Source organism: Glandiceps talaboti, chromosome 16, assembly GCF_964340395.1.
Source record: "Glandiceps talaboti chromosome 16, keGlaTala1.1, whole genome shotgun sequence".
In the NCBI taxonomy this organism is placed as follows: domain Eukaryota; kingdom Metazoa; phylum Hemichordata; class Enteropneusta; family Spengelidae; genus Glandiceps; species Glandiceps talaboti.
Genome location: NC_135564.1, coordinates 4,995,361 through 5,022,993, shown reverse-complemented (window position 1 = coordinate 5,022,993; position 27,633 = coordinate 4,995,361). Strand labels below are relative to the sequence as shown.

Sequence of the window (27,633 nt, the reverse complement as noted above, 5' to 3'; positions counted from 1 at the left end):
GTGACCTTCATGAGGTCGAGGACGAATTTCATTTCCTACTAAAATGTAACTATTTAGTCAATATCGAAAATCTGTACGTTCCACGTTACTTTTACTCTTCTCCATCCCATACAAAGTTCATAGAAATCATACATTCTGAAGACAGTGATACAATCCAAACACTCACTGTTTTTCTTTACCATGCACTACTATATTTTAGTTCTGAAGACAGTGATACAATCCAAAAACTCACAGTTTTTCTTTACCATACACTACTATATTTGAGTTCTGAAGAGAGTGATACAATCCAAAAACTCACTGTTTTTCTTTACCATGCACTACTATATTTGAGTTCTGAAGACAGTGATACAATCCAAAAACTCACTGTTTTTCTTTACCATACACTACTATATTTGAATTCTGAAGACAGTGATACAATCCAAAAAACTCGCTGTTTTTCTTTACCATGTACTACTATATTTTAGTTCTGAAGACAGTGATACAAACCAAACACTCACTGTTTTTCTTTACCATGCACTACTATATTTGAGTTCTGAAGAGAGTGATACAATCCCAAAACTCACTGTTTTTCTTTACCATGCACTACTATATTTGAGTTCTGAAGACAGTGATACAATCCAAACACTCACTGTTTTTCTTTACCATGCACTACTATATTTGAGTTCTGAAGAGAGTGATACAATCCCAAAACTCACTGTTTTTCTTTACCATGCACAACTATATTTGAGTTCTGAAGACAGTGATACAATCCAAAAACTCACTGTTTTTCTTTACCATGCACTACTATATGTGAATTCTGAAGACAGTGATACAATCCAAAAACTCACTGTTTTTCTTTACCATGCACTACTATATGTGAATTCTGAAGATAGTGATACAATCCAAAAACTCACTGTTTTTCTTTACCATGCACTACTATATTTGAGTTCTGAAGAGAGTGATACAATCCAAAAACTCGCTGTTTTTCTTTACCAAGCACTACTATATTTGAGTTCTGAAGACAGTAATACAATCCCAAAACTCGCTGTTTTTCTTTACCATACACTACTATATTTGAATTCTGAAGACAGTGATACAATCCAAAAACTCGCTGTTTTTCTTTACCAAGCACTACTATATGTGAATTCTGTAGACAGTGATACAATCCAAAAACTCACTGTTTTTCTTTACCATGCACTACTATATTTGAATTCTGAAGACAATGATACAATCCAAAAACTCACTGTTTTTCTTTACCATGCACTACTATATTTGAGTTCTGAAGACAGTGATACAATCCAAAAACTCACTGTTTTTCTTTACCATGCACTACTATATTTGAGTTCTGAAGAAAATTATAATTAATAGAAAGAAAGGCTAAAACGACTATTTCAATGTTCCAACTACTGTTAACATTGAATGCAGCCAAAGTGAACCGTTCGTTACAAAATCTCCTTCATAGTCGTCTTATTGCCGGCATGAATCAATAAGCAACATTTAGACAGTGTTTCTTATGATGGGTTGACGATTGGCTTGTCTTGCTCTTCCATGTTATAAAAATCGACTCGAGGAGAAGCGCTTACGAACAAAGCATTATCGAAATTATGTTCAGTGTGCACATCACGTTCATTAGCCCTTCTTGCAACGTAGTTGGCAGAATTTGATCGCTTTTTAATAACACACCACACCGTTACACCAACTGCAACAATGACTGCCACTACAGCTTCGGCCACAAGTATCATGGCGGAAACGTTGACTCCTGAAAAATACAGGCAATATATAGTGATATGTAGTTATATCATTATATGGTACAATACGCCTCAGACTCAGAGACATATTTCCTTAAAAACCAAAGTTCATAAAATATCTCCAAACTTTACCAGATAAAATCTGCTTTTTTGAAATATGTATGTATGTATGTATGTATGTATGTATGTATGTATGTATGTATGTATGTATGTATGTATGTACATGTATGTACGTACGTACGTACGTACGTACGTACGTACGTACATACATACATACACACACACGCACACACCTACCTACCTACCTACCTACCTACCTACCTACCTACCTACCTACATACATACATACATACATACATACATACATACATGCATACATACATACATACATACGATAAAAACTGTACTTGCCTTTACTCTTATGCTGTGCTAATGGAAGCCTTGGAGTTATCTGTGTCACATTTTGGATAGGTGTTGACATAACTGCAATGTTAAGAAAATGACAGAGTCAGGTGAGGTGTTATAGTTTGCATGCTGTAGTGACTCCAACAAATCGACCCTCTTTGACAAATATAACTCTAACTCTAACTCCAAATGTATTGTTACAACACATAGTTTTCATAAATCACTGCTGTGTCTATAAATTATATTTACAACTTTTTACTCAACATTGCAAATGAAACAGTCACCATGATTTCGTTAGACTTTTATGCTGCTTATATTAGTAGAAGCGTCCTTGAAAATATCTGTAACATGTACCAATTACCAATATTTTTGATAAGAAAAAGAGTTACACAGGCACGTCACAGGCGTGCAATATATTGATGAAGACATTCTTTTGAATAACGTCAGTGTTTCTGGTATTGACAGTTTTGATGTCAACCTTGATTGATTTCATAACTGTAAAACGATGTTACAATTAGGTGCCAGAATTCCAACAGTGAGTGGCGTTTGCAAAGTCGAGGTTGATTCTATAATCATGATGTTGAGCAGATTGTACTTGATATATAACAATGATCTTGGTTGTAAGTTTAACAAAACAGATGTTCTTTAGAAAACCACGTACCAGTATTGGTTATAGTCACTGTGGTCTGCGCATGAGTCGATGTTGATGCCGTAGAAGTAGGAGTGGGAGTAGGAGTAGGGACAACTGTGAGACAATATAAAACAACGCGTGAAATATTGTTGAATCTTAAACGCTTGAAAAAATGAAAGACTTAAATATTACATTTTATTATTACATTGCAGGCTTCGTCTCATCCAGTCACCAGTACAGATTAATCATTCAACCTTCTCTTTCTTACTAGTTTATGCATGATCGAATGTTTGTCCAGTGTGATAATCTCCCAGCAGATGAGAGATAAAGCAAACTGTTAATGTAAGTGACCTCTCGCCAATTATAAGATTAGGAATGTCACTTAGATAAGATGAGAAGAATGGACAAAGCGTCTTTACTTAGCCAATAAAGAAAAGAGAGAGTTATATACAGCCTCAGACTGCTAGTGGCCTGAGATATAGCTGAGAGCAAAGTAACCAGGGAAAGAAAAAGAGTGAATTGATCAATATCACACACAAAATAAGATATATTGCACCACAAAAATTGATCATTCAATTGATCAATCATTCAACCAAATAATAAATCAATCAATCAATAAATCAACCGATCGTTCGATCGATCGATCAATCAGTTACATGCTCGCTGCCCCTGTGATTAAACTAGAAAGTAGGACGCCTTCAAATAAACCTCAGACCACCAAATAGCTTTGCGGTCTGAGAATAAGCAATATGTAGATTTACACTGGTCGTTCTACGTCACGACATCGCGCGTATGCGTCATTGTTCTGTGGTGCTGAAAATGAGTCAAACCGTCCCGGTATGTTAGAATAGTGTTCGACATTGAAAAATCAAACGTAAAAGACTCACTCTTTGGCTTTTTACAGATGAAACCTTTATTTTGGTTGCAATTTCCATCTCGCCAATCACCTCTGTAACTTGACATCAATACGCAATCTTCAATTCCGAATCTGTCGACATCGGTTGGTTCGCCTGGTTTCCAGTTGCTATATTGGAAAGGAGAATCATCAATCCACTTAAAGCCACCTGTTGTATAAATTCAAAAAAAAATGATATACATAAATTGTTAACATGTTTGCGGCATTATATTATGCGCAGGCCAAACTGTATACATTCGAACAGCACATATGGAATTTATATATACCACTGCCATTGTACATTCTGTATCATGATAAAGCGCGACTTCGATATTGGTTTCTGCCAAAATTGGTGCTTTAAATCGAATCAAAATGTAAACAAAACCGCCATTCCCCCCCCCCCCCCACACACACACACGCCATTTCTTGGATTAAGTTTGCACAGTTATAATTATACTATTCTGCAATAACTGTCTTCGTTCAGAAGGGAACAAATTGAAAATCTTGATAAGTGGGGTTCGTCACTACTCGTCTTCGCCTTGTAGTGACAAGTCCCCTTTTGTCACCCATGTTTTCCTCGGCTAAACGAAGTAAGATGGTGGAGAAGAATATATTTTGACAATAGATTTAAAGTTACGCGTGTGGTGGGAGGGACTTACGTTAGCACTCAAGCACTCTCAATATTATTGAGTTTGTAATTAGGTCGACGGCAGAGACAGACTCTTTCACTGAACGATACATCTAACACATTCAAATTATTGCTAACGCATTGTTGGTAACATAGCATTAGGCAGTGTCACTTTGGATTACACAGGAAAAATAGGGCAGTGAATGAATTCGTTAAACTTTGATAATATTACAGGCGAGTTTGTAGGAATGGTGTTGTCTACCTATGATAACAAACCATATTAAAAAACTTTTTACTACAATGTGTACAGAAAAAAAGCAGAATACACATACCATATCCTTTAACTAGTCCGATCCAGATATCATTGGCATCTGTTATCTGACTGTATATAAAGTCATTTTCATGTTGATGGTGGATTGTCAATAAATGAGATTCCCGCTTCATGCACTCAAACTGTCCATGTGAAGCTTCCTTTTGTGTCTTTTTGCCACCAAAGTAATAACAATGTGATCCATATGGAACCCACTCTAGCTCAGCTCCACAATGTCCTTCTATGTGTACAGGTATGGTTGGAACAGGTCCTGTGAAGAAACAATAAATGCATGGTGCCTACAGTTTACTTAGTACTTAATCTCGCTCACTGCCATTCACTAACTCACTAACTCACTCACTCACTCACCCACTCACTCACTCACTCACTCACTCACTCACTCACTCACTTATCACTCACTCACTCACTCACTCACTCACTCACTCACTCACTCACTCACTCACTCACTCACTCGCATACATTTATTTATTTATCTATGTTATAGCTGTTCAGTAATTCATGTATCAAAAAACATTTATTCACTTGACAAACAATATTTATCGGCTTGGTAGAAAAAATGAATGAAAACATCTGCTGTACTAAATTTAACTGCTTGTGAGTTATAATCTTTGTGACTCGTTTAATCATCTGTTCGCTCTTTCCGACATTCAATATATGGTGTATTATACTATACACGAGCCAAGTTGAACAAAAAATATGGAATATATATTCTCATGTTCCTGCAAGCTGAGAGTGAGTGCGGGACAGCCAGTGTGAGATCGATTTGATCTCACACTCTGCATAATTGCGCGACTTAAATTTTGATTTTGCTGATTGGTTTATTACGTTTCGTAGTCAGCAGGCGTACATATATATTGACGAATAGTATAACGTGTAATGTAGAACCGGAACTACGTACATTCCAGCAGACGATAACACATTGAGCAGGCTCATAATGTTGATATTTATGCCACGCCGAATATGATAAATATTGGCGACACATTCAGGTGGGGTCCTCGTATTTTTGTTTCAAACCCTCGGAAAGTATCTATTATATACCCTAGGAGAGAACGCTTCAGGTGAAAAATAACTCGCTTTCAGACCAGCTCGCAATAGACTACGTAATAGTCGAGCCACCCGTACCACTTCTTCCAGTGAATACATTTAGTGCAACCTGAGAACTGCCAACAACTACACGTCATCAGAGCCATCTCCTGATGACCTCGAACATGGAATGAATGTAAACTTGATATTTTATGTCAACGACATTAATTGTACACAGTAGATTAATTTATGCATTGGCATTCATGCATTGGCAATATTGAAAATGCACCATCGTGTGCCTCACCTCCGGTACAATAGAATTCTCAGTTATACCCCGTGTATATATTGCAGCATAATAACTGGTGTTTACAATTTAGCTTGTCTAGTAGCATAAGTAGTAGTATATAGGACAACGAAGTGCTCAGACTTTTTTTTAAATATAATATTGTTTGGTCGTTCTACGTCACGACAACGCCTGTCTACGTCACTGGTTATGCTGTGTTCGAAATGTGAATAAAAACGTTCAAAATTGCCATTACTTTTCCCTGATTTTTCGTTGATATTACTGGCTCTGGTATAATTATGTTATTCTCTAATATATTTCTTCGTTCACCCGGAAAATACTCGTGACCGAAGGGTGTTGTCCGCTACGAGTCGAGACTCGAAGTATGTCTCTATGTCTAGTTCGGTAATAAACATGTCATTTAATAAACTTACCTAGATGAATTTTACACAAAGAGGGAGCGGTGTCATCACAGTTTGTTGCATTCCAACCAGTCGACGTAGCTAGTACACAACTCCTGTTTACATCATCACTTGGACCGTCACCGTTACTCCAGCTAGTATACAACACAGGAACATGGTCGACCCAAACATACTCATTGCTCTAAAAGGAAAAGCAATTATGGAGGAAAGCAAAGATACTTCCGAAGAAACTGTGATCATCATTGTTATTTTCGTGATCAGTTATTATTGTTGCGTTTGCTCATGTCGATTTCATTGATGATTGTTGTCTTGATTGGGAAGAGGGATATTTTGGATGGGGGCGATAAAGGTGATGATGGAGAAGATGACTCGGACGACGACGATGGTTATAATGACATCTACTTAATTTTAAAACCGCCTGTTTAAAGGGAACAAAACTAAGAAGTCCTGTTTCATCCTATCTGCTTTCGTCAATGTTCAGTAAGTCACGACAAGTCATTTTCGGCATCTCTGCGTCAGACACTTCCCTAAAAATAAAGGAGTCTGAAATGTAAGTATTCAAATTAGCCATAGGGAATTCGGGGTAAGCAAGCAATTCAACTTACATCACCAAGACTTTTAGTTCGCATATTCTTTGTTTTTGTTTTTACAGTAGTTCACTCATTTCAATACCAAGTAGGTAGATGAATATTGAGATTGGTACAAACGGGCACTGGTGACATAATCACCTTCATTGTCTGCTTACCCAGAATTCTGTGTACACTAGGTCTGTTCATGGTTGATTTGAATAATTGCATTTCTCTTATTTCTAGAGAAGTCGCGCTTTGTAAACGTGTTGAAAGTGACTTTTCGTGACAAAATTAACCTCGCGCCTTTGTTCTCATTAACATTTTTGCCACTTATTTGAGTTGAGACTTTCTGCACATTTACAATGAGATTATGGGATAGAGTGTATCTCATAGTAATGATAAACAGGACAGATCAAAGAAAATGCAGACATCACGTGACTCACCTCTTTATCCAATGTCATTCCAATCCACAGAGGTGTTCCTATTTCATACAGCAACGTTTTGATGTACGCCTGGTCAAACGTATCTATCACACTTGTCAAATTTCCTCCATCGGTGATGCACCGACTTTTAGCTTGATCAAATGTCTCTTCTTTGGTTGATACTTTGTAACAGGCATCACCGTACATATCGTAGCCGGCTTTACAAAGCATGGTCATTGGTGACGTTGAGCTATAGCTAGTATTGGTTGGGAGAACATCTATTATGAACAAAAAAATAAAGTTTAATGGAACAAAAGAACTTCAAATATGCATACATACATACATACATACATACATACATACATACATACATACATACATACATACATACATACATACATACATACATACATACATACATACATACATACATACATACATACATACATACATACATACATACATGCATGCATACATACATACATACATACATACATACATACATACATACATACATACATACATACATACATACATACATACATACATACATACATACATACCCCGGCTGTCAGCCGTCGACAAATTGAAAGACTATGTGGTATTATTTTTCATTGTTGATGGATGAAATAAACTTTTGTTGACATCGAATTATATGTTGTCTATTCACCTATCTTATTGATTATTTCGGAATGTGTCATCGTTATGTTCATTTCTGTGTCAAGTGTCAACGTCTAATTTTATCGTTAATTCTCCATCTGTGTTATTGTTTTATCTCCACACCATTGCTGGCAGATCATGTAACTATATTAGAATCCCTCTCATATCTCCGCTAGCAGACATCATACAATGTTCATGGTTAATTTGGATCATTTTGGAAGTAGCCAGGGAGCAGATGGACACTCCTTGCCTTGCCTTCAACCCGCTAACTTTAAAAGTGAACTCCAATTTATAAACATAAATTATACAAGACTCCAATGATTGGATGATAAAATCGCGCCATTCAATTGTTCTTCCAACAACCTGTAATTAGTCATTATTTTACACTGTTGACGTTTTAATAACTCTTAATGTTGTCATCTTTCGCGAAACGCAAACATTTGTTCTGAGTATTATTTCTTCGCAACAACTGAGAGTTCACTGTACCTCGCGTCACATCAAAACCTTGTGAATATCAGCAAATTGTGTTCTGTCATTGGTAACACTGGATTTAATTTTGCATTATATTATGGTATATAAGAGAATTAGAAAAAACTCACTCTTCTTCCCCTGACATATAAATCCCTTTTCATTTTGGCATTCATATAATTTCCATTTACCAGCATATATCTTTATGTGTTCTGTTGATCCACACGTACGCTGAAACAGAATGAGAATAAAATATTATTTTCATGTAAACACGAATAAGTCTTCATTGTAGCTTAAAGGGATCATTTGCATAATTGATTTTCAAGGCTATACGAGCTTCGTGTTTTGAGTAATTAGGCAATATCTTAAAATAGAACCTTCCACACATATTAATGATAACAAATCGCAAGTGCCTTTTATATAATATAATGTTATTACCAGTGAGTGTCATCACCTTGTTCATCGTATCACTGTGAGTGCCGTTTTCGCATAGAATTATGAAGTAAAGCTAGCATCGCTTTGTGGGATTATACATGAATGTCTGATTTATCATATGCCTATATTTCCAGGAATTCAAAGAAAATAGACAAGCATATGCAAAGCTACGACCGAATATTACGTTGGACGACTGCATGTCGATATCATGTATAATTCGATATTAGGGTCACTCTTCAGAATTGAAATGCATTTTTGAAAGACTTCTCCGGGTATCGATAAGTGGTTTCATTAGTTAAACTGACTAGTCGACCATTACCTTGCGTTACACGGTAACACTAGTATTGTTACACTTTGGCGTATGATAAAAATTGTGTTGCGTCATACTACCTGCGAGATAGTTCACTTATACAGTTCGGATACGAATTTATAAAATTAATGACTATCCTACATGAACCAGCTATTATTTAGGTATGGATACTTTAGACAAAACTTCCATGCTTGAAAGATGAACCATTTTCGACTACGGAGATTGGCCGCCATTTGTTTTGTCTTCATTTGCGATCACATGCAGTGCAATGCCCAATCACACTTCCTGATGACATTAAGTGGGAATATCATCACGTTAAATGTCCCATATCAGAAGTGATAGATATTTCGTGTTAAACGTCACCAAGAATGACTGATATTGACATATGTATATGTTATGATTCATTTGCATAATCATGGATTTTTAGCAACTGGGTAATTTCTTAATGCAATCTCAAAATTAAATATAATTTGTACACACGTTTATATCAAAATAAGTATATTGTCATATAAAGTATATTGATGTAGCTTTTAATGAGTCATTTTGGCGATTAACTCTATCAAGCAAATCATACACTTTGTAACCTTGAAATAACATTAATTTGATAATATTATTTCATGTCAAGTTTTATGCATTAGTGAGCGTTTCTAAGCTTATGGAATGTATTCACTTTATATCTAATTGTGCTAATCATTCGTCATTGCAATAATACGCAATTAATGTCTACCGATCTAGCTGGAGTTTGGTCTCTTGGTAACCAATTTGTATATTCAAATTCACTGCCATCGGTCCACGTGAAGTGTCTCCCTGTACCCCATCCATGAGCACGTAATCCGATCCACAGACCGCTCGTCGAGAACTTCAACTGGCGTATTATAAACGCTAGAAGAGATTTCAGACAACATTTTGGTTAGTTTTTGTCAATAGACAAAAAATGAAATATAAGAAACATTCATAATCTGTATTTCTGATAATAAACTTTTCATATCTTGAATTATGTTTTACGTAAATTAATAACAATTTAGAATCATATCAGATAATTATAGTCTTAGATTGAGTTGCTCTATTCTCTTGTACCCCTTTCTGCCCCTCGTTGCTCAGGAAAACCACAATAAAATGCAACAGTTCTCAAAAGTTACTTGTGCGCTTTACGACCCACCACCTCCCATATCCCATCCATACACACACACACACACACACACACACACACACACACACACACACACACACACAGACACAGACACAGACACAGACACACACGCACGCGCGCGCGCGCGCGATCTCTTGACAGGTGGTCCATCCAGCCTACAACGGAGACATACTACAGTTGTGATTTAAGGATACGTACTTTGAATTTCTGGATTGTGAATGGTCAGTAAATCGCCACCTAGATCTCTGCAGACATCTCGTGCCGCTGCCCAATTCGAACGTTCGTTCACATCGTCAGTACCATGGAAGCTATAACATCTATCTTTGAATTCCTTCCATCCTGTAGGACATGGTCCTGGCATTGGTGTTGTTTGTGGATATGTGATTGCCTCTATACTGTGGTTGTATTTCTTACATATAAAAGGAAGTTTCCTGGGACAATGCGCATCGTTCCATTTGCCATCTGTAACAGTTACATGAAAAATGTGAACCTTAACAAGTTGAAAACGTCTGTCTGATAATAGGGAACTTGCAAACCCGCCATGTTGAATGCTGCATCGTGGGAAATGTGATAATAAATACTGATCAATTAGTATTGTAAACAATGTTGTTAAATTGTTTATAACCACGAATGATCAATTCATATTTAGCTTGACCAGTGTGGGAGATTTATTTCATCGGTAGCTCCAGATAAGATATTACGATAACCACATATAATCCCACAGTCCTTTGCGTCTGAGGATGCTCAGTCTGGATTGCAAGTTCCCTATTGACACCGTCAGTACAATAAAAAATATAACTTACAAATATAATAATATGTTCTTTGTAGATAGGTGATGGGCTTTGTGGTGTGCTTGATTTTTTTTAGAAATAAACGGCAATTTCCAATTCCATTTAATCTTTCGCTGTCAAATAGGGTGGTCTTATTTGATTTCTGACTGGTTGTTTTGATGGCGATGGCGGCATGCAACCCTGTGACACTGCATAGTGTAAACACGCGCGACGCCTCTCTACCACCCCCACCCCCCCCCCCCATAAACTTGCAGGTTATTCTTAACAATATACACTCTGCCCACCTGTAGTATGTTGTACCTCATTTTGACATCGGTAAAATGCGCGTGTTGCTGTTTCTGTTTGTATTTGTCGACAACAATAGGAATAGAAAGACATAATATTATAATATTGACCCAAATGTCATTCTTTAACTTTTTTCCAAAAGGGGAGTTTTCTTCCATGGCTAAACATGGACTACGTCACTTTACAAACCATGCTGAAATTGTGCTGTAGGTTTGGCAATTTGATATTGTCCTGAAAACTGCAGTCGGTTATCACATTGGGAATTGCCCGTAAATCTATGGGATCTGGTGCTGAAACTGATGTTGGCGCTCGAATCAGATTGAAAGGTTAATTCAGAATAAGGCCTTACGAATATTGCACAAATATATAATGGAGTGAATCGAAAATACATACACGGTCCGTTGTACGCACTAGCACACTCTTCTAGTCCGCCGGCATCGTTTGGTTCGTAATCTGCCCAGTTCTCATAATCTAGAGCAGTACCATCAGACCACCTGTAGTACAGAAAAGGACTTGGTACGATATTGTATTTTGTGACGTTCAAATGGTTAATGCACTGCTTGCACGGGGAAACTGATCTCTAATTCATCGTTACTATCTTGACTGTCGATATATTATGACACATGACTTCCTTAATTACCATGATTCCTAGGAGACAGTTGTTTCAGCAGTTGCATTCTAGTTGGAGGAAGATGACTACAAAATCTTCAAGTAAGACAAGTGTCATCGACATCCATCATAAAAGGGACATTTCCTGATCTCATAGCTACAGTTACTTTGTTCGAGTTAATACAAAATAATGAATGACAAATCAGCGAAGTAGGAGGAATGAGTCTAATTTCCAACTTCTTCTTAACCTTCCACCCCCTCCCCCCACTTTTTTCAAATAATATGTGACTTTTGTAACTTGTAACTTGAAATCACCCTGTAAGTGTAAGTGAATACATACTTATACAGATTTTCAGCACGGTATCGCCTCAGTCCAGTCCACCAAGAACCTTTATTAGTATCTCCAATCTGAAATCGATCAACAAAATCAATATATTATATACATTTCCGAAAATACCTGTTGGCGGCCATATTGGATTTGCCTCTAGTTAAGTTGTTGTTATAATTAATGCAATAAATGAAGTGCGCATGCCAAGTTTGTGTTGGCATTACATACAGTAAATGATTATGAAACGTATCTGCTACACTATATTATCGTTTGATTCTGACTATTTGAATGAGAATTTGGAATTGTTATTATTTTTTGATTTTTGATTTTTAAATGATCAAACAGTACATGTTTCCTGTTTCTACTTGAACAACAATGCCAAATAACATAATACCAAGTCCGTGTCTGTAAACCGACATTTGTTTTCAATTTAAAAATAGCGCCAATGGCGTTGTAGCACAACTTTCCAGTTTTTATAATGTTTATCCACATGTTGATCCATGCTAGATATATGTGTTCATTTGCTGAATGACTATCCAGTTGCCTATCCAACCATGTTATCTTTGCAATATATGCGATTATTTGGCTGTTGCTATTGGTGTGGTCTTGTTGCTAGGCAGATTTACATACATTTTTAAAATATTTATTCATTTGTCTACTAATTCCTGTTATCTTTGCAATATATGTGATCGTTTGGCTGTTGCTATGGGTGTGGTCTTGTTGCTAGGCAAATTTACATACATTTTTGAATGTTTACTCAATTGTCTATTAATCCCTGTTGTTATCTTTGTGAAATACACGACCGTTTGGCTGTTGCTATGGGCGTGGTCATGGTTGCTAGGGATATTTGCATACATTTTTTGAATGTTTACTCACTTGCCTACCAGATGATATTGTTATTTGACCAAAATATACTGCCATTCGGTTGTTGCTAAGGGCGTGGTCATGGTTGATAGGGCCAATTTTGTCAAAGAATTTTGAAGAAAATCTGCAGAATAACACTTCTAGAAACATCTCACCAACTTTCAGTCTCATTGATCAAGTACTTTTTTTTTAGATAAATCTTTGACCAAAATTCACATTTTTTACACCTAATTTGAATATTTCTGATGAGATCATTATATGCTTAATATTTCTTCATCTATACTACCCCAGATGCATCCCCATTAAATTTCAGCCCAATCTGCTGAGTAGTTTTGCAATTAAAGATTTTTAACAAAAAAGATACATTTTAGCCCTAATTTGCATATTACTTATGGAATCATCATGTCATGAACAAATCTTAATACACTTACCCCTAAGAACGTACCCACCAAATTTCAGGCCAATCTGCCCAGTAGTTTAGGAGTTTAAGTTTTTTGACCCAAAACGCACATATCTCTAATGTGATCATTTTCATTTGAACAATTTCCCAACTAGACACCCAAAGTAACATGACCACCAAATATCAAAGCAATCAGTCCAGCAGTTTTTTACTTTAAGTTGTTTACACACACACACACACACACACACACACACACACACACACACACACACACACAAACAAACAAACACATATCCAGACAGACAGACAGACAGACAGACAGACAGACAGACAGACAGACAGACAGACAGACAGACAGACAGACAGACAGACAGACAGACAGACAGACAGACAGACAGACTTAGCGATGATAAGTGCCTATAGCACTACTGAACCTTATCAGTTAAGTTGTGCTAAAAATGTATAAAATAATGGTTATTGTACATACAATAACAAATAAAACTTTCAAAATGCTTTTAGCTTTTTGGAATTTATTGAACAAACACTGACCGGGGTTTGTAAAGCGGGAGCACAATTTGTAAATTGTTTTTTTTTATAAATAGAAAATCCAAAATAAATAACCAATTCTCATCCATATGGCCATTGTAAAGCCTGTCCATTCCTTATCCCAGACTCACTTTACAGTCCTTGTCAAAATAAGATTAAACTTGGAAATAAACTTTATATATTTACATTTACTATTACACATACAGTTTATAATTTTGACAAGTCCACTTCTAATAGTGCAGGGGCAATGCAATAGACAATGATACTGAGATAAGAATGCAGAGATGGAAGGGAGGACAAGAGAGAAGATGACCTGGGAAAGGTCGCATTTTTGAAATTTTGAAAGTGTGATGTACAATCTGTCGATGGTTTTTAGATTGATGCCAAAAGAAAATGCTGGTATTTCCACATTGGGGTGATAACAACAGCGATACAAGGTGAAATATGTGAATGCATATATATTCTACCTTTGAGTATATCCATCTGGTTTCGTTTCCTCCATGTATAGACACCAATTCGCCACCCTGAGAGTTACAGTACACCCGAGCATCAATCCAGCCCCGATCTTGGACCTTTGGCGTTGACAAAAAACTAAAGAAGTAGCATATCCCTTCGTACTCAATCCAGTCATTGGTATCTTGGTAACAATAGACTGGCGGTGGCGGTGGAGGGGGTGTTGTCAATTCTTCACCTTAATTTTAAGAAAATAGAAGAATCATATATCTGGAATGGCCATTTCAAGTGTAAATGAAACGAGTGTCATTTGCTGATAGCTCATTATGTTTATTTTGCCATAATAATAAAGAAACAACCAGCTTTATGGTAGTAAAACATCATCTGACATAAGAAATTAACTGATAAGAATTCATTCCAGGCCCCTTTTACAGACCGAGCTACTTGGGAAAGTACCTCTGTTTTTGCACATTAATACGACACATTTTGGACAAATTTGTATCATTGTCACTCAAAGAAAATATATTACCTTTAGGAATAGAACAAATCCAACCATATCTTGAATCGCACATTCTACGATCCCACTTATTAGTTGGTGGGGTTCCAGCGGAAATTATACAGCTGCTGAACGAAAAGTAATAAAAATACATAAACCCGTAATGGCGCCCTCTCTGCCAGTTCGTGTAGTTAACATTAGAACCATCAGACCAAACATAATCTGCATGGGTAAAAAAAAAACACGTTACCTTTACTCCAATGTAGAATCTGGCGATGGAGAGGATCCATTCGCGTTATTTACCGCATGCTTACTATGTGTTTCCTTTGCGCACACTCTCTGTTATTTGTCTGTTATTTGAAAACTAGAGGTCGAAGTAATAATAATAACAATAATAATGATTTATCTATAAAGCGTCAGTATCCACAAAAATGTGATCAAAGCCGCTGAAAGCAAGTCATACAATACAAATATCAGTTTTAAAAAGTAAAGTTTTAACATTTGATTTAAAAGCAGATAAGTTAGGTGACTGACGGATGTTGAGTGGGAGATTATTCCAGAGAGTGGGTACAACAACACTAAAAGCACGATCACCATATGTCTTAGTACGTGATCGAAAGGGGCAGAGTTTGAACTGATCAGCTATACAATTGACACACGTTCATATAAAAATGACATCAAATACTGTGCTAAGCCTATTGGGGAAATACAATAGTCGATTTCCTTGAAAATAAGACGGTGAACCAAAATTTGTTTTTATTACTTCAAAAGAACTAGGGACAGGATCTAATGCGGCAGAATTTTGAGAGATTCGAAGAATGTGATTTTATGTGAAATTTATCTCCTAGGCACATTCTATTATAAGTTGAATATAAAAGGAACAGTTGTATGAAAAACTGCCTCTATGAATTGTAAACCAACAGTATGATGGTGATCGCTCTACGATTCTGAGGATGTCGTCAACCATGGCTAATCAAAATTAAATGTTAATGATACTTATTAAGTTAAAAAAATGCGAGACAACTTTACATAATATAAGTATATAGTGGTGAATGTACACCATAGAGGTTAGAGAGCCTGTGTACCACAGGGTGCAGTGAGCATATTAGTGATTAAATTTAATTTTTTTTTATTTGATTTTATCATAGACCCTCTTGATTGAGGGTCTTTGATTTGATTTGATTTGATTTGATTTGATTTGATTTTATCATAGACCCTCTTGATTGATGGTCTAAGATTTGATTTGATTTGATTTGATTTGATTTGATTTGATTTGATTTTATCAGACCCTCTTGATTGAGGGTCTAAGATTTGATTTGATTTGATTTGATTTGATTTGATTTGATTTTATCATAGACCCTCTTGATTGAGGGTCTTTGATTTGATTTGATTTGATTTGATTTGATTTTATCATAGACCCTCTTGATTGATGGTCTAAGATTTTATTTTATTTGATTTGATTTGATTGGTGGTTTAATAGCACTGTTTAGTTGTTTTTCATTCCCTAACTATTCTTTTTTTCTGACTAAATATTCACTCTCTGTATTGACTGAATAAAGAAACTTTCCTTTCTTCTATTCGGTTCCTTTTATCTGAATGGGACATTTCTCACCTTATACAACTACCAAGGTATATTTTTCATAGACTGTTTGCCTACCATCTTATCGTCTGGGAGATTATCACAGCAAAGAAAGGTGCATTCACATATTGTATCCTGACAAGGACCTACAGTACCAGGACACTTATGTATCCAGAAATGTACAGATAAACAGGAAGTACATAAGATGCACAGGACACTGGAATTATATATGTTAGATTTACATATAATGTTTTTGACTACATTTATGTTCAATATATAAAGATAATACAATAAATGTTGAGTGTTATCTATTCCATATGTTTCCCTGTATCAGCTTGTTCACTAAGCATACACATAAGGTGCTAATTGCTCAGCTATGCTTTGATCCCTTGTGTAAACATTTGCCATCTAGCCATTGGTATCTGTCTGTCTGTCTGTCTGTCTGTCTGTCTGTCTGTCTGTCTGTCTGTCTGCCTGTCAGTCAGTCAGTCAGTCAGTCAGTCTGTCTGTCTGTCTGTCTGTCTGTCTGTCTTCTTAGAATGCAAATGAGAACCGGATGGTCTCAACAAAACTCAACTCAAAGGGTTTCCAAAGGGTTTTAAAGTTTGTTTACACCATAATAGTACTGTTGGTATGGGCAGCTAAAAGTTTATCCACTTACCTAAGCATCCATGTTGTTATTTATGGGCATTAACTTCTTTCATGTTTATCCACTTGCCTAACAATTTACTATCCTTATTATTAACTTTGCAATAAATACGCCTTAAGCTTCATTTGGCTGTTGTTATGGGCATGGTTGTTGCTAGGTACAGATATGTCCACTTTTGGAATGTCTATCCACTTGTCATTAATCCTTGTTGCTATCTTTGCAATATACACCGTCATTTCCTTGTTACTATGGGCATCCTTTTGTGGTCAGGCATATTTGCATACATTTTTACATGTTTATCCATTTGTCTATTAATCCCCATTGCTAATACACACCATCAATTGGTTGTTGTTATGGGCGTAATCTTGTTGCTAGGCACACTGTCATACATTTGGAATGGCTATTCACTTGCTTATTAATCCCTGTTGTGCAACATACACTATCAGTTGGTTGTTGCTATTGGAGAGGTCATTTTGCTCATATGTACATATATTTGTTTAATCTGTATTCATTTACCTACCTACCCACCCTCCCTGGTATTTATCTTTGCAATATACACCACCCCTTGGTTTTTGCTATGGGCGTGGTCTTGTTTCTAGGCCTATTTACATGTATGTTTTGAATGTCAATTCACTTGCCTATATTATTGATCCCTGTTATTATCTTTGCAATATACTTCTTCATTTGGCTGTTACTATGGGCATGGGGTTTTTTTGCTAGGCCTAAAATCTTTATTCACTTGCCTACCCAACCTAACACACACACGAACGCACGCAGGCATGCACACACAAACACACACACACACAAGCACTCACGCACACACGCACGCACGCACGCACGAAAACACACATACACACACACACACACACACACACACACACACACACACACACACACACACACATTTCACCGTCATGCCTATAGCACAACTGAACTTCAGTTCAGTTGTGTTTAAAATCAGTTTCATTAAACCACAGAAAATCTAATCTAATCAAACCAAATGATCGCTGGAAAAGAACGCAGAGCCGGGGCGCCCTCATGTATCGGACAATCTAATTAACTAAGATCAAGACCGTTGAGGGCGGAGCGACACGACGTATGTTTAATAGACAAATGCTGATGAGAATCCTTACTTTCATTGCCATCGACGTCTTGCAAACCAATCCAGAGCAGTTCGTTCCTGTCAATTTTAAAGGAATTTCATTTTACTTCACGACTACCACTAAAAGAAAACATTGTACACCTAAAGACCCCTTACACCTCTCTCTCTCTCTCTCTCTCTCTCTCTCTCTCTCTCTCTCTCTCTCTCTCTCTCTCTCTCTCTCTCTCTCTCTCTCTCTCTCTCTCTCTCTCTCTCTCTCTCTCTCTCTCTCTCTCTCTTCATTTGACCCCTGTACGACAGTGTCATGTGTACAAAGTATGTATTACAAAATGACAACAGTGCCAGTTTAATAATATGTCTTAACATTTTCTAAATCAAGAATTCCATTCTGATGGTAATTTTATGACTTGCCTTTGTTTTCCTTTCAAGACTGTCCTTTCCTCGTCTTGACTATGGAAACTCGCTAGGTCACCTCCGATGGATTGACAATATGACAATGAGTCCTGCCAGGTTTTCCTATATTTATGATCAACTGCATGACGCTGTAAATATCCAAGATATGATGTTTATTATAGGGACTATCGCTCTGAACTATCGCACAATGTCACACAAGCTCAATAAACAAACTTCCTTCATTTAGGCCACCACCCCCTCCCCCAGCCCCTCTCTAAACGAACATTCACAAGAACGACATCGACACTTTATTATATATGATATCATCAAGATGAAAATTGTACCGGTCACTTCATTACAATCGATGCAATGTAAAATCATTGTAAATACATTCAAATATTGACAGAATAACGCAGCACTGCATATCACAGTGGCAGTATACATAATAATAAATACAGAACCTGTCCTGTTAACGTTGAAGGCGTGAAAGTTTTGGTTAGAAGTGCGAAAATGAAGTTCAGCAATCGCATTGACGCGAGAGCCCTCCCCCTAAACGAACGAAGTTCGTTTATTGACCTTGTGTGTCATCTCGAGATAGAAAGCTATATTTACCCACAACACTGTTAATATGTTAATGATCGACAATGCAAGTTCCTCTTCGGACTGTTTTGTGAGGTGCTATTATACAATGGAGTGCTACACATTGTAATCTATCGTATTGTTGTGTTCTGTTGTGCCAAACTGTTGTCTTTTTCTGTGTATTGTTTGGGTTTGGTTATATGAACAGTCCTGAGCCTGTTGTGATGTTCTGTGCTTCGTCGTGTTGTGAGATATTATGTGCGATTGTGTGGTGTTATGTTGTGTTGTGCTGTGGTGTGGTGTGTTGTGATGTGATGTGATGTGTTGTGTTGTGTTGTGTTGTGTTGTGTTGTACAGTGTTGTACAGTGTTGTACATGGTTGTAGAGTGTTGTGTTGTGTTGTGTTGTGTTGTGTTGTGTTGTGTTGTGCAGTGTTGTACAGTGTTGTGTTGTGTTGTACAGTGTTGTACAGTGTTGTACATGGTTGTAGAGTGTTGTGTTGTATTGTGTTATACAGTGTTGTGCTATACAATGTTGTACAGTGTTGTGCTGGATTACTTGTTCAGTGATGTTAAGTAAAGTGCTATGTTTTGTTCTGCTAATCTTTGTAGTGTTACTTTGTATTGCACTGTTTTCTTATGTAACAATTATGCTATGCTGTTTTATATTGGGTTGCGCTAAGTGGTTCTTTTTTTCAATCTCTTGTTTTTAACATTCAATTCAGACAAACTCACTTTTCTCTTGCACTAGAAATATAAACTTGTTACCTTATAGCAGTTATCTCCATAAGGAATCCACCCACTGGGGCATTCGCGTGTGCTATTATCTGTCGTATTTCGATATTCACCCACCTCGTCGTCTCCAGACCCAGTAGGTAACACGGTAGTATTAAATCCACATGTCATCTGCAAAACTTTAATATATTTATAGTTCATTAGCGGTGTGCATTTTAGTGAACAAAACAATGTTAGACACCATATACTAAATCGAAACTGAAAAAAAAAATATGTATAATTGTTTGTTACTGTGCGTACACGAGGTGAGTTCACAATAAAATGGGTAAACACACGTTGATCATTTGTGATCACAAGTTCCCATATATGGCGAACCGACATACACATGTGTGTTGGGTGTAATCTGACATGGCGTGGTAGTGATAACCTGCATTTACAAAGTTTATTTATAAATCACTACCTGTACACATACAAAATCAAACTTGTACTTTCGCTTCAGTTGCGATCTTGGACTTGGTCTATGTTATAGTTTGTAACAAGTCACTATATATATATATCAGTTCAACTGCAGTTAGATCGATTGTACCTTGTTGTTGTTGACTGATGCAGGTGTGACACAAGTAACTTCATGTCTGCAAAGACCCATAAGCAAATATTGTAACTCTTGGCAATAATAGAGCAAACTTTATGTGCTATGAAATCATTAAATGATACTCCAAAACCCAGGTTTATGAAAATACCTTTATTTCCTGGCGTGGTACTAAGAAGGTATACTCAAATACTACCAATTCAGAGTTTTTTGTCGCAGTCTGTCAACATTTTCGCGAACGTTTGTGACTTTTTTGCGAGAAAAGACAAAAACGAGGTCGCTTTGGCAACATTACCTTAATAATGTACTTTTTTAAAATAAGATTTCATTACGTTGTTCATTTGTTTTATGACTATTGGAATTTCAGCTAGTAAACTTTTATTTTCTTAATTTTGCAACTTTTCAGTCAATCAAAAAACATGTTTTTGAACAAAGGGATCCCGGGGGTAATGTTTTAGAGAAAGGAAATTGAGGGAGTCACTTTTTATCATTATCACAACGGAATCGGTGAGGGTCATATTTTGTGCAACAGCCCGAGCCAGATTCTCCCCCCCCCCCCCACCACCACCATATGTAATTACTGAAGGCTCCTTGAACAGAAAATGACGATTTGTAAGTCTTGAGTTGTATGTGGAAATACCGAGAACTTTCGTTAGAGCATGGATTTCACTGAAACTGTGTACAACTAGATATAAGTTTGTCAGCTTTACTTTCAAATTTGCAGGTTTTTAGCAATCTCGCAAACCAGAACAATCATTTCTTCCGCAACACTGCGAAATAACGAGACGGCGCGTTATGGACGGTGCCGTAAAAGAGGCTGTGATTTGCAACGATGGTTTGTAGTCGCGATGATCGACCAATTTCATTCAATTCGCGTAAGAACGCATGTCCTTCAAAAACTGAATTATGATGTACAACAGAGAACATATTTACACTATCCCACGTAATGTTTTGAAACAGTAGATCGCTGATTAATCGCGATCGTCGTAATGTCATTACTTATAAGTATTCATTAGTACTATATCTAAAATAATAGCCAGGGTTGATTGTTTCTATGTATCGCAGACGCGGCACAGAATAAGTTATGAGACATCTATCAGGCTTTCCTGATACGTTCACGTCAAGGGACCTCAATCGACTCTAATCTAAGGCCAAATAAAACAAGTTGTTTGGTTCCGGTTACCCGACCCCATCTATTTTTTCACGCCGACCCTAAACATTTTGTTTACGTATTCGAGAAAAATAATAATAAAATCACGAAAATCGTCCAAAAATGTCATATCTGTAATGGCTGTACATCTGATAGGAAGAAATAAACAACACAGAGACCATTTGGAAAAAATGGAAAACCTGAACTAGACACCCACACATGAAAAAAATATAATAAAATAAAATAAAAAATCTACCTTTCCCACCTATTTTGAAATTGAATGTAATCGGAACAAAATATTTTTACGCCTAACTTAACATCGTAAAACTGAACTGTTTTTTGGCGACCAAGTTCAAATTCTATATGTCAAATACACTTGATTTAAATTGCATTATGAAGTGAAATGGATAAGAAATCGATAAGAATCACGACAGTCATCAATGAGTTAGGGCCACAGTCATCTGAAATGCATTCACTCTCGACAGTTATATAGGGTAGAGCTGGACGTCGCAGTTTTTCAGTGTAAGTTACGAATATTTTCATAAAGTATATCATATGCCTCTCGTCGATTAAACTCTAGACCTCATTCGTAGCCATAAGATATGTCATAGCGCAATTAGGTTAATTAGACGACCGACTTAAGTGACGTCGTGGTGTTTTGGGTTGCACTCAGAAATTGCTGTTGACATGGGAACACTGTATATTTTACAAACTTTGTAAACGCCATCTGGATATCTCATACTTGTCTTGTCTTGTGTGGGTATTTTATCCTGGCAAAACTGCTACTAGTGTTTCAAGTTGACCCTGCCTCGAAAGTATAACATGTCACATGTAACATATTCTCTCATCAAACAGCTGTTTCTTTTTCTGATTCCGTCCATCTAGCCTGTTTACTGCACTGTTGAGATACATTGTTAAAAGGTCGTAGCCCCTAGTCCTCGTTTCAACAGGGCTAATGTAACCGTTTTAGTGAACCCCCCCCCCCCTTTAGCTAGCGGCCCTCTCCCCCCCCCCGTACACTAGTTCTGAATGCCCACATTGGTTTCTAGTGCCCCTCTGCCGTATCTGTCTCGACGAAATATACCCTCCCTGTTGACTTGAAGGACTATCGCTGCTTCACTATTCCACTATCCTAACTGACATTTTGATTTTTTTTTTAAGTTTCGCTGTCCTATCATCCCCAACTAAGTTTCAGCCCTATTCACCTTGTAGTTTCGAGATATACGTTTCTGACCAAAATTGAGATTATTAGACCTAATTTGTATTTCACTGATGAGATCATCATATTGTGAATACACCTTCATCTACACATCACGGATGCATCCCCCATTAACTTTCAGCCGAATCTGCTTAGTAGTTTTGGAATTGTAGATTTTGACACATTTTTAGACCTAATTTGCTTATCACTGATGGGATCATCGTGTCATAAAACACGTTCAAATCTGACCCGTATCCATCTGAGGACACAGCACACATACACCCAAACCAGATTCCTTCAACGGGGATTTCATCCAAGTCACTTATTTAAAGAAAGTTCCTCGACTTACCAATAAAAATGACCAAAATCAAACCAAATGTCTTCCACATCTTGTAAGCTTTGAACTCTGGATCACTTACAGGAATGAAAGCCGCCAACCTATGTGCGGTTTACCACATCCAACACTGACAAATATACTTACAAGTATATATACCAGTCCTCAACATGAAGGTTTTGTACACCATCCAAATGTCAAATGTCGCATTGTTATAAACTACTTTAACTGTTTCTTATATCCGGAATTGTGGGAAATCTGTCCCGAAAAAGGAAGTTCCATAATTTGTTACCGGTAAACCTAGTACAGCTGTGTACAACATATGGATGTCATTAAAGTATAATAGCGAGACGAAACTTTATGATATCAATAAGAAATACAAGCCGTTTGACTTTTGTTTCTGCAAAGTTTTGACCTGGTCACTGACTTTTGGGTAACCCTGCTGGTCGATCTTGACTGTTTACTTTGTATGTAAATCGGTTAGTAGTACATTAGCATGTTGGGATGCCAGAGTTGAATTGTAATATTGTAATTTTCAACTAGTCTATTATGTTATAATGTGGAAAATGTGATAATAAATACAAATGAATTGGTACTGTAAAGTTACTGTTACATTGTTTGCAACCACGAATGATCAATTCATAGTTACCCTGACAATTACAATTGTGGGAGGGTTTTTTATTGGTAGAGCCAGATTAGGTATTACGATAACCACAGATACTCCCATAGTCCTTTGCGTCTGAGCATGCTCAGTTTGGATTGCAAGTTCCCTATTGCACCGACGTGCGCGCAAAACCATTATTGCATACGTGCATGCAAATATTATGCAAATGACGGCGCGATCGTTTGTTATACACGATATCGCGCTGTGATTGAAAAGTAGCATTATTTCTTAAAGGAAATTTGCTGTTTCGGATAAACATACCTCGTGAGTTCCAGTGTGGGTTATTCAGATGTTTTTTGGAGTGTTTTCTGCTGCACTTTCACTTGCTACGCTACGGAAACCGAGAAGGCTCATTATCACAAATCAATTTCGAAAACGTTTCATCCAAACCCAGCTTTCCTGCCGGTAATACCAAAGATGATTGCCTAATTACCAAAACATCCTATATTATGCAAATGATAAAAAGAATTATATGTATGTAGCTAGGAACAAAATTTAGAATCACAGAAGATATATGTATGTATCTCTTATTCTGTTCTAATTTTCCAGGGCAATCAATTGTTCTTTTCTTGCCTTAGCTGTTTTTGTTCTAATCATTATTCATTCTTTGAATTCAATGTTGCGATTCTTTGTTTGGGTTCAATGTTATGAATACATTGGGGACCAATTTTCGTGAAGTTCTTAGCATCTCTCCAAACTTCGCCATATCAAAGGTTATTCCTTGTCCCTATGGAAAAAAAACCATGAAGACACTTGGGAGTTTCCCCACCAATTTTCAAGGAATTCGAAAATCTGTTAATTCCCATGGAGTTAACACAGCAGGCGGCGGCCATATTTGATTTCAAACTTGCTCATTTTTCAGCATTTGACCTCTATAAGAAATTTGGTTGGTGACCCTTCATTACTTTCCTCGATTTGAACCTGGTTTGAATGTTAATGGGTTTTATAAACAATGTGAAAATGCAGTCTTATACACATATTGCAACATCTATCCTACCAGCGCCAGGTACCAACTTAATTATACAACAGATTGCAATTTTGCAAAAGCTAGATCACAAACAACTGGCAGCAGAGGGGCTGGAACATACAACCTGCGGATTCTACGGCAGCCACTGTACAAGTAACCACTCGACTATCAATGACGCCACTTAACGTTTTTAGAATATACGACACACTTTATTTTATCGCTGGCAGCATCGCATTGTAAAACATATCCAGTCGAAGAACCTAACAGGAAATGATCGTATTATTTCTTCCTGACATTTATGATACTGTAATGTTACGTGTTATGTTACATTTCCGTATATCGTGTACTACACCTAATAAACTTGTGCATGGCACGAACGTTACCACATATACTGATACGTGCTATTTCTTATCTACACCTAATAAACTTGTGCATGGTACGAACATTACCTCATAGCGACAAATCCAAACAAACAGGCCCTCATACTTATGTACATGTCAGCGTTATAGTTTCGCTATGAATATTTAAGATGGGGTTACAATTTAAATCAAAAACATATCGTTTGTGGTCAATTTTAGGTTTGATTGTTGTCATGGCTTGATTTGCAGCTAAAACACAACTTTTTTTGTTTATTCTTCTTTAATTCTTTTTTAATTTTTTTCCACTCTTAAATTGTTATATGACACACTATGTATATTACTGTATTCAGTCTGCATCACATATATGTAATCATCCAAATCACACACTCACATCCGAACCTCACCTTAAACTCTATAGCCTGTATATACAGTATATAGTATAGTATAGGTTATATAGATAGTATATACAGTATATATCATATTATATGTCAGTATGTAGTATATTATATATCGACAGTATATACAGTATAATATAGTATAGTATGTCTCGACTGAATATACAGTATAGTATTATAGAGACAATATATAACTATAGTATACATTATAATATATAGGCGGTATATGTAGTATACATTATAGTGTATATAGACAGTATATATGGTATATATTATAGTATGTCTATATATACTATGTACTATATACTGTATGTACTGTCTATACTATGCTGAGCTATATCTGCTATCTAGATATTAGTCTGCATTATGTATGCTATATAGTCATCCAAACCACACACACTCACATCTGATCCCCGTACTGAAATCTATGGATAGAATATATAGTATATAGTAGTATATATAGAGAGTATATACAGTATATACCATACTAGATGTAGACAGTATATATAGTATATACTATAATATATAGACAGTAATTACAGTATATATACCATAGTATATATAGAGAGTATATAAAGTATATACCATGGTATATATAGACAGTATATACAGTATATACTATGGTATGTATAGACAGTATATACAGTATATACTATGGTATTTATAGACAGTATATACAGTATATACTATGGTATATATAGACAGTATATACAGTATATACTATGGTATTTATAGACAGTATATACAGTATATACTATGGTATATATAGACAGTATATACTGTGAATACTATAGTATAGGTAGACAGTTTAGACAGTGTATAGCAGGATAGTATATATACACGGTATTTACATAATAGACAGTAACGGTAGACGACGCCCAAGAAAACTCAGAAGTTTCTCTGTGAGATGATATGTTTACATGATTTACAACAGACTTGTCTGTCCAGATCAAGTGAACTTTTGGGTCGTACAGATAAATCAAATTCTACGTGGTGGTCTAAATTTGAAATGGATACAACCGTGACATACGCGGTGACCACGTTGTGACCTATGATTGTGTTTCGTATCAAACAAACAAACCACTTCATCCTACCTCGGCATCAACATTCGTGAATATTCATAAAGAGGACTTTAATTTTCAGAGCATGCGCATTCAGAACTCAAACTTATAAGGCCTTCGCATAACTAGATTTCCCAAAACCCGATGTGCACAACACAGAGCACTGAGTAAGGAATCGGGGAGGGATATTTAACCCGAATGCCTTTCACAGGGGCAATGTCCTTTGATTTTTGTTCGTACATACAATAATACGACTGCAAAATTCTGAGCTATAGCTATTATTATTATACATGATATACCCCATAATAGGCACAGTAAATATACCAAGCTATATGAAATGTGAAGCTTGTATATTTAAGACATTACTTGCCAAATGCTTGCCGGGAAATCATTGAAATATGGAACTTCTACCCTATAGACAAACATTCAAGAAAGAAAATCCTGGACGAAAATGTTGTTTGACAATTCCCTGTTTCCCTTGCTGTCTGTGTGCGAAACTAACGCTGTCCTGGCGCCAGTTATTTTACCCCCGTGTCAGCGATTTTATGAGTTTGTTGTTCGTTGTTCGTTCTGCTGTCCAGCCGTTTTTGTCGAAATATTAACCATACGATATATTAAAGTTATAACCAGCGCTGAACAAACGTCACCTCACATATCACGTAAATTTGCAATATTCAAATCTCAGGACCAAACACGTTAGACTGTTACAGTGCAGTGGTCCACCAAACTACAATCGTTAAACAATATAT

The 27,633-nt window shown here is 36.6% G+C and overlaps 1 protein-coding gene across 2 annotated transcripts; it reads right to left on the bottom strand.

Annotated features, from left to right (window-relative positions):
• Positions 1 to 1,027: 1,027 nt before the first annotated feature.
• Positions 1,028 to 23,635, bottom strand: LOC144447240 (macrophage mannose receptor 1-like). 2 transcript variants are annotated; one of them, XM_078137141.1, is made up of 18 exons: positions 23,586 to 23,635; positions 20,201 to 20,346; positions 18,873 to 19,003; positions 18,493 to 18,539; positions 15,165 to 15,353; positions 14,650 to 14,873; positions 12,385 to 12,452; positions 11,829 to 11,929; positions 10,558 to 10,821; positions 9,937 to 10,091; positions 8,596 to 8,695; positions 7,358 to 7,614; positions 6,358 to 6,526; positions 4,619 to 4,867; positions 3,651 to 3,827; positions 2,794 to 2,877; positions 2,139 to 2,210; positions 1,028 to 1,738 (listed from the first exon to the last, which is right to left on the bottom strand). In XM_078137141.1, the coding sequence occupies exons 1-18, from the start codon at positions 23,626 to 23,628 to the stop codon at positions 1,491 to 1,493; spliced, it is 2,724 nt and encodes a 907-aa protein (XP_077993267.1). In that variant the 5' UTR covers positions 23,629 to 23,635; the 3' UTR covers positions 1,028 to 1,490. The 2 variants fall into 2 exon arrangements, with proteins under 2 accessions (XP_077993267.1, XP_077993268.1); XM_078137142.1 differs by having other exon boundaries at positions 23,454 to 23,629.
• Positions 23,636 to 27,633: the final 3,998 nt, after the last annotated feature.